General features: G+C 36.2%; 1 protein-coding gene across 4 annotated transcripts in view; it reads left to right on the plus strand.

Annotated features, from left to right (window-relative positions):
• Positions 1-13727, plus strand: part of DCAF6 (DDB1 and CUL4 associated factor 6) — a 90574-nt gene that overhangs the window by 61411 nt on the left and 15436 nt on the right. For 3 of the 4 annotated variants that reach the window (XM_082304346.1, XM_082304348.1, XM_082304349.1), the window contains 5 exons: positions 863-968; positions 4684-4799; positions 5624-5707; positions 5883-6204; positions 11345-11386. In XM_082304346.1, the coding sequence (XP_082160472.1) occupies positions 863-968; positions 4684-4799; positions 5624-5707; positions 5883-6204; positions 11345-11386 (670 nt within the window). The remainder of the gene's footprint in view (positions 1-862; positions 969-4683; positions 4800-5623; positions 5708-5882; positions 6205-11344; positions 11387-13727) is intronic. The other variant, XM_082304347.1, reaches the window with a different exon arrangement.

A 13727-nucleotide genomic window follows, 5' to 3' on the forward strand; every position in this document is an offset into this window, starting at 1 on the left:
ATTGCCCAAGGCCAGCTTCAGTATTAATGGCAATTGTGCCGTGCGTATAGATAGATCGTGACCGTGAATTTTACGCAAGGGTGGTGGGTGAATGGATGTAATTGAGCAGTTCTGTTTTGAAGGAGCCCACTGAACATCCTTAAAACTAGATATGCAGCAGATTTTTGGCAGACTTGCAGTGGCTTTCAATTTGATTCACTTCTGTTGCTTTTGGACATCGTGAATGGTTCGTTTTGCAAGTACTCCCCTTCTGCTTACAGCTATTATAATAGGAAAGGTTTTTTAAACCCAAAGCTCTCAGAACATGAATTTACAGTGTTTTTATGACAACTAGCTGACAATTCACAGCAAGTCTAAGGATATTGGTAGTTGACTGGGTTCTAAGTAGAAAAAAAAGTAAAGGGGATGGTGATTTTTCTAGACCACTGATTGTGTCTAGATCTAATAATCTTTTTTTATGTGTATTTACTGAGGCAAAAAAGACTGAACACCACTTCCAAAACCATTTTATATTCTTATTATTAATATACTTGATAGAAAAGGGATCTGCTTATAAAGGATAATATTGTGTGTACACATACCTATCTGCAATTTTATTTACCTGCATGTTGAAAGACAGCATCTTCTTTGTTTGCTCTTATAAATACAAATAATTTTAGGCCATTTTTAAAGCATTGCAAATTTATTGTGTTTACTCTGAAACTTTTTAACTTTTTGCTTGGGCTGTAAGAGATCTTAGACATTGTACATGTTACTACCACATTTGGCCTTTGTTAGGATAATTAAATGAATCTTCAGAATTATAACAGCTTTATGTATATTACTGATGCCCATCCAAACTTTATCAACCCCATATTTACAGAGAATGATAAGCCACGAACAGGAACAGGTGAACCAGTTTTAAGTTTGCACTACAGTACAGAAGGAACGACTACAAGCACGATAAAACTGGACTTCACTGATGAGTGGTAAGAAGTTAATTTTGGTTTTGACTGGTTATTGATCAGCACATATCAGTAACACTCGTCTAGCATAGATACAGATAAATTATTTTTCCATATGGTATATGTATACTTTTAGGTGTGTATAGACAATTTGAAATGGCTGTAGTCCTTAATGCATTCAGAACATAAGACAGTCATATTTTAACGTGAAATTTATGCAAGAGGGTTTTTTGGGATATTTACTGTGAATCTTTTTATTGCTAACGTAATTTGAAACATGCTATCTTCATCAAACCCTAGCGTAATATTAGTGTTCACTATCTTGCTAAAGCAGGGTAGTACAGTGATGGAAAGGAGGTCCAGGGGCTAGCGCTTAAGTTTTCATTCCCTGCTCTACCAGACTTCTCATATGGTATTCTGCAAATTAGTCTTTCTGTGGCACAGTTCCCAAGTTGTAAAACAGTGAAATTAGTATTTCTGTGTCTGAGGCGTGTTGATGAATACATATGGTTAAGATACCAACTTTGTGGACTGCTTAGATATTACAGTGATTGCATCCTTTTCAGATGATAAATGCATACTAACTGGCCTGAATTACTTGGTTTTGTGTTGAAGTCTATCACTAGAGCATCTCAGGGTCTCCCAAAACAACCACAATCCTTATTTTATCTCCTCTTACTTCTATTCCTTTGCTTGTGTTTTCAAAATTATTGTAGAAGACAGTAAGTAGAAATGCTTGCTGGCATTTGTTACTGGGGGAAAAAAAAACAGAAAACAACCCACCACATTTACCTACTCTTACGTGCTGTGGCTTTAGACATAAAACATATGCCTTGCCCATAGCAGTTTGGAAACTTTAAACAGTGATCTGTGTGTCTTCACAAGAATGAAGGCTTTGCCCATGTGAATCTGAAATACTGTGACAGTTATGTTCAGCCAGTCTCTCAGACTCTGTTTCTATTTAGAGTCCCAATCCAGCAAGCTTTGAAAGAATTTGTTTTTCTGTAATACTTTTAACTAATACCGTATTTAGTTTTGTAGTCATCTTTGTTTAACGTTTTAGGATAGGCAAATCTCACAAGAGGAACAGAGCATTAGCAAATGTTTTGTCCATTTATTCTAGTGGGGTTTTTTTAATGTAATATTAAAACATTACTACCAGTGTATGACAGAAAACAAATTTTATTAAACAACATTAACACTTTGTTTATTTTAAAACAAAATCTGAAAAATGCCTTTTACACTTCAAACAGTTAATAAGTGATTCTGAAGATGGAAAATTTGAATGAACATCTACCTCAAAAAGAATATTAAGAAAAAGTAGAGTGTCCAGGGAACGGAGATGAGGGACAGGAAAATTACTTGTTACAAAAATCTGTAATTAGGGGAGTAAAGACAAAGTGAAAACTACTAAAACTTAATTTCACATATCTATTCTGTCTAATAGCAAGTATTTTAACAAATCTTTTGGGCCAAGTGTTAGCACCATGTGAACGACAAACATCAAATATAATACCAAAGGAGAATGAAGGACTAAACATCATGAACTTTTAAGACTAATGGTAGCAATATTCAAGGGTTTAGAACAGTTCTGATAGAAAGGCATATAAAACAAACAGTACATGGGAAATAAACCAAAATTATGGGAACTAGAATGTCCATGATTCAACACCTTTTATTTGACAGAATAATGGGTTCTAGAAACATACATGGTGTAATAGAGAGAAACTGTCTGGATTTCCAGAAAGTATTTGATGCTTTGCTACATGTTGAACTTCTGTTCAAGGTGGGACAGATAGATCAATTAAAGAAACTGAACATGGTAGTAAGGTAACTTAATGGAGCTTTTGTACTGGGCAGTGTAGTGTGGGTAGTGAGAGGAAGAAGCATTTCCTAGCGAGGCAAAGTTGCAAAGCATTGTCAGTTCAGAGGCCAACTAAAAACATTGTGCCGAAGAATGGAATAATAGAAGTAGGCTGCAATTCCATATAACAAAATGATGCAGTTGAGGGCAAATAACAAAAACCTAATCTGAAAGTTGGGAGTGTTGTGAAAATGAAATAGAGGAAAACATGGACCTCCCAGTCACTTCATTCTCAATATAACGCAGCTATTAGAAAGGCAAGCATGATCCTAGATGCCACCAGTTGGGAGACTTCAGCCAAGGATGAGAATTACTGCTGCTGCTGCTCAACTCTGCTTTGCTTTGTGACTTAGAGTGCTCTGTGCAATCCTCATCATGCTTTCGAGAAAACCAATTCAAACTGGCAGAGGTTCAAAGAAGGGTTATGCAGAGAACTGGGGAAACAGAAAACCCGCTATGGAAGCGGATAGTGGGGCTTAATGTAACAAAAGCACAGGGTGTTATTTTGCTCTCAGACATCCTCTTTATGTAGCTGCTGGTGTGAAAAATAACATTGAAGTAAAAATTAAAGCAGAGTAATACGTGAATGTAAATTAGCATTGAGCGTTGAGCTAGAAAGTAGATTCCTAAGAGTAAAAAAAAAAATCTTAGTGGTTAGACTGTGATTAAGTTCATAGAAGTGATTATATCATATGAGGCATGAAACAGCAAAAATCCTCGTCTTGGTGTCTAGTAGTACCCTTCTTGTCTGTCCATTCAGAAACAATGCTGAAAATTCTTGATTTAGAATAAATACTGTAAGGGCTAACAAAACTTTTCTACATACATACTCCAAATCCAGTACAGCAATGAAACAGACTATTGCTCATCAAGATGAGTAAAAGCTCTCTTATTTGCTGTAAAAAATAAAAGTACTGAAGTCTAGACTAGATTCCCAAGAATCTAGGCTAAACATGATTTGTGCTGCATCTGGCAATGTAGCATATAAAAGAGTTTAGTAATAATATACACAGGTAAGAAGGTACTTGGAACAATATGGTCTAAATTCTTGAGAATCATGCTTGTAATTTTCATAACTCGTCTTTGTTTCTGCTTTTGTCCAGCAATTTGCCTAAGTTTGAGGCCACAACACAGATGTGGGACAGGGGAGAATGCGATAGCTCAGGAACAAGGCTTTGCATTTCCTAAAACAAGGCCTTTTCTAGAGAGTCTAAAAACATTAGTTTTCATGACATGCAGAACAGCAGTGTTACATAGTTCCTGAGGAATAATTTTCCTTATTGTAAACAGAAATTGGTGTTCCACAATAATTATCTAAATGTGAAGGGGGAGAAAATCTCAAGTACCAGCTTACAGTAAATCCTGAGAAATAACAAAACTTTGAGAACTGAAAGCTGACTTCAGAAGTCCATGCCTCAAAAGGTACAGGAATGATAGTCGATGGTGAAGAACCTGGAGAACTTTATCTGAATCAGTTTTTTAATTGGATGGGATAAGATTATGTATTAGTGCTCAGCTGAGAGCTTGTAATACCCTTAATAAGATCTCTGATCATTTATACATGTAAAAAATGTGTAAATAGAGGAATAGAGCAAATCCTTTTGAGTTCTCACAATAGTTTGAAAAGCAATGAAGAAATCCTTCAAAGGTTCAAAAAAAATTATAGGAAGGAGAGAACGGGGTTCTGTGATGCAGAGGAATAGTATGGCATAAGTGGCAATGGACATAAGAATTTTGAAATTGCTGTGAAGGTTGTTAGTTGTTTCGAATTGCGAGATTGCGGTGAGAAAGATGATGATGGTCAGGCTGTGCTATTGCAATGATCTTATCTATTTACATTATTTCTATTTTATTTTTTCCATGTTATGTTGCCAGGAGCAGCACAAATTCAAGCTCCAGAGGGAGTGGAAGTCATTGCAAAACTGAAGGCCAAGAAGACTCTGTACAAACAAAAGCCTCAGAGGAGTCAGGGCCTAAAGATGAAAAAACAAGTAAGATACGGCATTATTTCTGTAATGTTAAGGTAAAAATTCTGCTCTCTTATGTTCATGACTACCATTGAACACAATGGGAGTCTCATACACATGCATATGAAGGCAGAATACAGCCATAATAGAACATGATTTTTTTTAGGAAAGAAAAAGATAGCAACCTGAGATAGTTGCAAATAAATATAAACAAAAATTAACTTATCCTGTCTTTAGTTTTAAAACCTTTATTCTTTTTTCTTAAGGCCATATTCTGCCCCAATTTGTATCGAAAAATAGAACAACTGCACTTTGCAGTCACAAATGAATGCTAGGTATTTTGTTACGTTTCTTTCAAGCTTTCTCTGTATTTTGTTACATGTGGTTGTCTTGCTCAATTCATTGCCAAACGGGCAGTCAAGTCAAATGACTGGCTCCAGAGAAATGTTTAAAAAAAAAAAAAAAAAAAAAATCCCTTTTAATAGAGGGATAACTTAATTTCTGTCTTCAGAAATAATAGCTTTCAGTAAGTGATCATCTGTTTCAAGAGTATTAATGCTATTTTTGCAGCTAAAGATCTCACAGCGTAGGATATTAAGTATATTAAGGAACAAGAAAGAAATACTTTTTTCTTTGTTAACATGTTGACCTGGGCAACTAGATAAGTTTATATATAGTGACTTTTCTGTGATTAGTGTCTGAGATTTCAGTAAAGTGACATGTGGACTTTGGAGGGGATTGCTTTGATTGGTTTGATCTAGGAGTGCTAGTATCATTTAGATTTGCTTACACTAGAGACGTGCATCTAAATGAAATAATGTGATTTAATATTAAGTTGTTTAATTCAGGAGTTCCTGATGAATCTCACAAGGAAGATGCAAGTGCTGAAGAACTGAAAACTACAGATGAAACTCTAGAGATGACAGAAGCAAGTATGTATCTGTACTCTTTCAGATATAGTTATACGAAGAAGTAGAGAATGAAAAATCAAATTTCCGATATAAACTCAGTATGAATAATTTAACTTCTGTGACCATTTATAATGTCTTCTAAAACAGGCTATAATCATTAATACTGTGACTTATTTTCCCCAATGTTTTCTGTTAGCTGTATCAGATAAACCTAGTCCTGAGCATTCTGGAATCCAACCAGAAGAAAATGGCCCTGGTGTTGATGCTGTCTCTGGAAATGTAGAGGAAGAAGCCGCCTGTGAAAAAAGTACGAATCAAGAAATTTCAAGTCAAAGTACTGAATCCACTGCCAACTCGCTTGCTGCAAACGATGAACCTCAGCCACACCCAGAATCCTCAGGGCTTGCAACTGCAGACGAGTCCTCTACCAGGACCTCAGCTCTCCAAGAAACTGATGATAGTGATGATGATCCTGTTCTGATCCCAGGGGCAAGGTATCGAGGAGGACCAGGACACAGGTTAGGGGAATACTTACCTCTGCTATTGTTTGGCAAAATGCGTTTTTTTTAATGGAAGATCTAGAAACCCATGCCTTATCTTCTTAATGAAAATAAGTTGTTCTTTGACAGCTAGCCAAGAGCTTGATGGCTGAGTCTAATTTGCCTGTATGTAAGATATGTATAGCTATATTCTCCCTCCAAGCCAGCCAAGCTCCTACAGATCTAATACCTGCTTGTGCTTTTTTCTTGCCTGCTGAATACCCTGGTGCTAAATATTTGCAGTTCGTTTTTTATTATTCTCCCTGTAGTCATAACTACAGAAAGTTCATACATTTGTGTACAGGGTACAGGGACCTACATTTTCTTTCAACTGTACTTTAGGTGTTCTTACTTCGGCAAAGCAAGAGCTTTTAACTGTTGTTCAGCAATGCTGTGTTTGTCTGTAGTACATCCATTGAGACTGATGTGTTCAATTTTTCATTCTTTTTCTCTGAAGGAGAAACTCTGTAATCCTTTTCCTTTTGTTGATTATTGAATATCAGTATGTACGGCAGTAAAAAAAATAAGGTAGGTTACTAGTAGTCATTAATAAAAGATGCACTTACAATCATAGAATCATTTAGGTTGGAAAAGATGTTTAAGATCATCAAGTCCAACTGTTAACCTACCACTGCCAAGTCCACCACTAAACCATGTCCCTAAGCACCACATCTACCTGTCTTGGAAATATCTCCAGGGATGGAGACTCAACCACTTCCCGGGCAGCCTGTTCCAGTGCCTGACTACCCTTTCAGTGAAGAAGTTTTTCCTTAGTAAGCTTTGTGTATTTTTTTTTTCCTTGTAAAATGTAAACAGCTGTACCTACTTGTTTGATCATTCAGTAAACTTAGCCCCCCAATTTGGTATTGCTGGTTTAATACCTTTGTTCACTAATTTCAATTCTTGGACTTTTAAAAAGCTGTCATAATTATTTAAGCAATAATTCTATTGTTCGACTTAAAAAAATACCTTTTTTACTTGTTTTAGATATTATGTAACCTAGTGTCAGATGCCTTAGCTTTACTCCTATCCTGTTCAAAGGCAGCATTATCTTGCTATTAGTTTCTTATGCTGGCAATGCAAATCCTTTACAGGAGCATTACAATATGTATTCATTAGGAAATCAGAAAAAAATTTAATAGTTGTGTATAGAAAAGGTTTTGAATAATTTGCAGTTAAAAAAAAAGTCATAAGCCACCACATTGTCAATAGCGGCAAAAAGAGCAGTCAGTGGTTGCTTATTACATAGCACGAGTAATTCTGCTCACTAAATGACAGTTTTTATGAAAAAGCCAATATATACAGATTCCGTCTTAATCCATTAACTTTCCATGCAACACTAAGTAATTGTAGATAAATATCTAATTGCAGAAATAGTTTCCACTGCAAAGCCAATGTTCATTACGATCTAGTGATTGAAGAGCAAGCTGTGAAAAGCCCTGCAATTTTAATCCCATTTCTGTTTTCGAGCAGGATTCCTACCGTCTCTTCGTGCACCTTATGTTGTCTCTACGATGTAATAGTCTTTGTAGTAATGTAATAAGAATGACGTTTCCAGGTATCATATAGCTGTTACAATTTCCCAGTAGTGGGGACACCTTAAATGAAGTCACACTTCTTCTGACATGTTTTTTTTCCTTTGTGTGCAGCAAGATTTCTTCCTGTAGCAGTTTAAATTTATCATATAGGAAAGATCATTCAACTACATTAACGATATAATTAAAACTCTTTATGCAGCCCCCTGCTCCCTTATTCTTCCCCCAAGTAAAATCTGACAAAAGTTGCTGTGTAGCCAATACTGGTTTAGGATTGCCTCCAGGCTTTCATTACTCAGGTTTAATGCCTGACCAGTTCATTCTGTTCTGCTTTTTTGTGTGTGCAAGCAGTGAAGTTCTCTAACTTCTGAGCACTCAGATATACATTTACATTACATTCCCTCTTGTTGTCTGGTTTCAGGAGTTTCTAATTGCCCTCTGAGATACTGTAGAAAAGTAAGACATCCTATGTGTGCTCAAAGGAATTTGGATTCCAGAGAGAAAGCAGGCACTGGTGGTCTTAAAGGCTAGCTATAAGCCCTCTTAGTATTTGTATCTCATATGAAATAGAGTGAAAGGAACTGGAAGTCCTCTCTACTACTACTACTACTACGACAGTTGTTATAGCATATAATCCCTTTCATAAACTGATGAACTGATCATGGATAAAATCCCCCTGGCCCCTTAACTAGTGGGAAGCTACCTCAAAACATTGCTCCTGTAATGGGTATAAATTGACTAAAATTAGTCATTTTGGTTTGTGCTAATATACTGTTTTGATTGAAATAATTTTTTCATGCCCAGTGCTTATCATTTGAATGATGTTCATACTGTCCATTTTCAGCTTTTGTCTCACTAGACTAAGAATGCCAAGTTTTTCTCACTCTTAGCAGTAAAAATTTGTGGTTTTCCTGCTATCGTGCTGGTTCCTGTCTGTGCCCCTCCATGTTCCACTTCTTTCCTGAATATGGTAGACCAGAATTATGCACACTGCACTGTTTGGATTTTGCTAGGATTAATGGTATGAGTATTACTCTTGGTCTAGAGGAGGTTCTCTGAGACACAAGTGAGCTGTAGTTATATCCTTCTTCTCTCTTGCTTATGGCTGTCTCATAGTGGTGGCTTGTGGTCAGACACAAGATCAGTTAGTATACTGAAGTCTTTCCTACTTTGTAATTTCTAATTAATGTGTTCTTATCTTTCACCAGAAGGAAGCTCAGAAGTGTATGACTGTCAGTTTTATACTACTGAATTTCTACCTACCTCTTTTTCTCAAGGTCCTACAGTCCCCTCTACATTCATAAAGTTACCCAACCTCATGTCCTCAATGCACTGCATGAGTACATTCCTACATTTTGCTGAAAGACTATTAGCAATATATTAAACAAAATTGCCTGCAAGACTGGTGCTTATCTCCACCAGTATGCTTCCTATAGGCTTACATTTTGTATTTTCTCGCTTAGTAAATTGTGTTACCTAACAATTCCCTTACTAAATCTCATTTTCTGAAGTTTATCTAATAATTTAGTTTCCAATATGTCATCCTATAAGATAATTAATGGCATTAATATAGAAGTAATAAAGTAGATTTTTGTCTCCCTAGAATATCTAGGGGGGAGTTGCTTTGGGGCTTTTTTGTTTTTTTTTTTCCTTTCTGGAGAAGTTATAAGGCTAGCTTGCAATAATCTACCTTTTGTGAACCTATTTTATGCAGTGGCAAAAAAAATGTTTAATTCTAATTTTTCTCTAGGACAAAAAGTAAAAAAGAGGCTGTAGCCTTCTGAAACAGAATGCTAAAAGCTCTTTGGCTAATAAGCCTTTTCCAGTATATAGCATTACAAGTTTTATCTGCAACAAATTTTAGGTTTCTTTAGATGATGTTTTTTATATACCTAATAACTAGCTATTGTTTATATTGAGGAGAAACTCTGCAGTTGGGGAAATGAAGATACAAGAAACTGTCTCAGAGTCATTTTCCCACTGTAGAGTACAACTTTCTCCACTGAGAAAGGAAGGGTAGACAACTGATTCTGTACTCTGAAATCATGATCTTAAACTTCCTCTTAAGGAAAAGAGGTGACAAAAATACCATTTTGATAGCCCTGTTGACAGTACCTGCAGTTAAATAAATGGAGAAATTCCTGCTGCATCAACTCCGCTGCTCTCACTTCAGTTTTAGTAAGGTGGATGTAGATTTCAGATTTATGAATAGAATGTTGTCCATTTTGCAAATCTAATGTTTACAGAGCTTCCAGTATTTGAATTTTGTTTGGGTACAAATCCAACTTTTAATGTTTTCAAACTGAGGATTGGGTCTTTTTCTCTGTTTTACATAATCTAAGAATAGGTACAAGGGACATAATCTCTTTTTGTGGATGCTTATAAATCCCAAAACACAATGAGGATAGACAGTTTCTCACCAAGTAACCTGAAATTGAACTGTCAGGAAAGACTATGCAACAGATATGGAAACACAAACTTTGCACCCGCTTTAATATTTTGGAAAGGACTTAGAATAGTAGCAGCAAAATGTGTAGAAATACCACGATCCTTTGATTGACAAATTGGCTAAGTCAGCTGAATGTTGACTAGGAATCATCTAGGAATAGTTTCGACACAGAAGGACATTTCTTTGAAAGAAATAATTGAGAATGTGACATCTGACCTTCTTCTGTAGCATTTCTGTAGCCACTGAGCATCAGTATAGGAATGGTGAAGATCAGTGACTAAAAGAAGCTAAATAGTTATTTAATTTTTTTTAATTGTCATTGGGCTAGTCAGTACATGCTCTTTTTAACAAAATGTATAAGGAACTGCACAGAATATTTCTAAACTTAAAAAAATGAAACCTGCTTTGTACAGCAAAGCAGTTTAGCTAGATACTCAACAGAGAAAATAACCTTCTGGGCATTTTAGGGAATCCGCAGGAAAAGATCCCTTCTCTTACAAATATGAGGAGATATGCAGGTTTTTAAGTCTCAAAGTATGCATATAGCATATCTTCTTTAAAACTTACTGAGTCCAGCAAATTTAGTTGGAACAGAGATAGATAATATGGCTTGCCTTAGCACCGTACTTTGTAATCTATGGGGGGAAAAGAAATCTGTGCAAAATCTATGTTCTTCATGCACAGAGTGCAGTTTTTAATGGATTGATCTTAATTTTCACAAATGAGTTAAAACAAATCTCTGAGGGCTGCTTTCCTACTTAAATGACTGAATTAATTTTGTTTGGACTTTGACAGAAGCTGATCTATGAGCAGAGGCTAAGCCTGGAAGATGTTAAACTAGTAGGTAAAATTTCAAACGAATATGAATGTAAAATGGAAATGATTATGCAGCTGCTTCCACTTCTGCTATGATCTATGAAGAATTACTGTGTTTTATAAGATCAACTTTGTGTATTGTTATGTAATCTGAATACTATTTTTGCTGAAATCAAAGTAGTCTCATATACTAACACATTGAGGAGAAGGAGCCTTCTCAGTTGGAATACGTAGAGCACATTTTGTAATAGATGCTAACCTTTTAAAAACATGATACCCAGCATTTTTGAATGACTTCAGTTGTTGTTCCCTTTACTAGATATAATATCAGAGGAACAGCGATAGGTGATAGAATAATGAGGTAATTAATTATTTTCTTCCTCCCCTCCTCCTTTTTATTGCCGTATAATGGATTTATCAGGTTCTTGTTTTTCATATCTAACTGGCATTTTAAGAATTGCTATACTTTAAATGCTATGAATTACAGAGCATATTGCTTGAGTTATATTTAGCTGCATGTATTGCATGGAAATTGAAAAGAAATGGCAGTGTATACATTTAACAAGCTATTAACCTTTTTATTGTGTGCCATAGAAATTAATGGAGTTCGAAAAGTGTGTAGTTTGTGAAAAGCAAATACCTTTTTTTTTATTCAGCTGCTGAGGAACGTGTTATATTTGCATGTGCCACTGCTGACTTGCTTTGTCTGGTAGTAGAGAACACCCAGTTCTGGACAAAAATATAAGAATACATGCATCAAAGACCGTTTATATTTTTTGCCTGTATAAGGTTATGGAACTGAGCATAATTATTTGATAATACATATTTAGCAAGATACATGCTAAATCTTGTACAATATTTCTTTTAATGTAGTTTAAATGAAAAAAATCACTTGATCTCATATTTCTCATTGAAATACTTGAGTGAATTAATTGTAAGAACATATAAGGCAATTTGGGCAATTGTGTTTGGCCACATGCCATAAGAGGGCGAAACTCTCTCCTGTGATTTAATGCCAAAGGCTATACGTAGGGGAAATGGCACAAAAGAATTCTAATGATGAAAATTAACATCTTTGGCTTTGTGTGACTGGAAAGGAAAAGACTCAGGATGTGGTTTCATAAAAGACTTAGCCTGAGTCCTGGTTTTTACATGCCTACAGGAAAATAGCGCAGACATGTATTTCTTTGTCTTATATTCCAACCTTAGCTGCAATTGGAATACATGGATTTAACTGGGCAACTTTCTTAAAGGTTCAGGAATCTGTGTACTTCTTGTACTTTACATTTCACATGAGGCATTCTTTCTATATTAAACATGCTTACCATGGAGTTCTTTAGCTCTCCAGCACAGCCCATGGGAATGTTTGTTTCATATTGTTATAAATTTAATATAAAAATGAATGATGCATTCAGCATAGAATTTTTTATCAGTACATTTTCCTCTGATTTTCATTGTCACTCTGCAGCATATCAGGTGAAAATTTAAAAATGTTTTGTAGCTGAGAATAGCTGAAACATCGATTGTGTTGGAAGGCTGGGAAATGACTTAGGAGTGCATTACGGTAAACACTTCTTTTTGTATGATCAACAGTGAAATAACTTGGGCTTCAGAGCAGAGTCAGTGTGCTGTTAACATGATGGTTTTGTCCTTGCTTTTGAACTATCTTAATGCTTGAAATTTGACAGCAGTAGTAAATCTCTTCCACAGGCTCAGAGGCTTCTAAAGGAACATGGTTATTTGGTAATTAAAATCAGAAATATAATCGAATCTTGATATTTAGAAAAGGGATCTGTTTTATTATGGTGGTTGTGGGTTAACCCTGGCGGGCAGCTCAGCCCCATGCAGCTGCTCGCTCACTCTGCCCCAGTCAATGGGGGAGAAAATCAGAAGGGTAAAACAGTGAGAAGTTGTGGGTTGAGGTAAAGACCAGTACAATGGCTTATTGATTAGTCACCTTCCTGGGCTGGATTTGACTTTGGTGATGATAGCCAGCTTGTTAAGAGATGTGGCTGGGATTCTTGGGCAGGAGCATGAGAGCTGGCAGGTGGATTCCTCTACATGGTCAATGAAGAAATGACAATAAGGCATCAGAGAAATAGGTTCTAAATTAATGGTTATAAGCCTTAGGTTCCCTGCAGTTGTTTTGGATAGGGAAAATAGTTCAAATGAGAAGATGGCAACAAGGCGGGGGGGGGGGGAAATAGTAACTTGAAAGAGCAGAAGAGAAGGAACCAGGGTTTCTGGTACTTAGCAAAAAGAGACAGTGATTGTTTGTGTGTAAGTAAATTTGGAAACTTAAGAAGTGACAAAAATCCTTAATACTGGAGAAATCAATACTGAGCTCAGTACTCAATACAGAGCTGGGACAAGAGGGATGGCTTTAAAAAGGAAGCAAGTACGCGTGAGGTTTACAACCAGCTGCTGCAGCCTGGCTCAGGAGACGACTGGTCTGCGATAATGGTGTTGGGAAGAAGCAGGGTTATCTAGGGTACCAGATTAATTTTATGGCAGCCCCTACATCTGGACCTCTAGTGGAACAAAGTTTGCAGCAGAATTCCTGGAGATTGTTTACAGATTGAGTTGATGGATAATTGTTCAGCTTTCCCTCTTTTGAAAAACATATCGTTAATTTTGACTGTCTCTCTTATGACTAGTAGATGAGCATAGTTGTTTTAAAACATGCAGGGCTAGTTAGCCAG

Source organism: Platalea leucorodia (assembly GCF_965183815.1).
Source record: "Platalea leucorodia genome assembly, chromosome: 2".
NCBI classification, from domain to species: Eukaryota; Metazoa; Chordata; class Aves; order Pelecaniformes; family Threskiornithidae; genus Platalea; species Platalea leucorodia.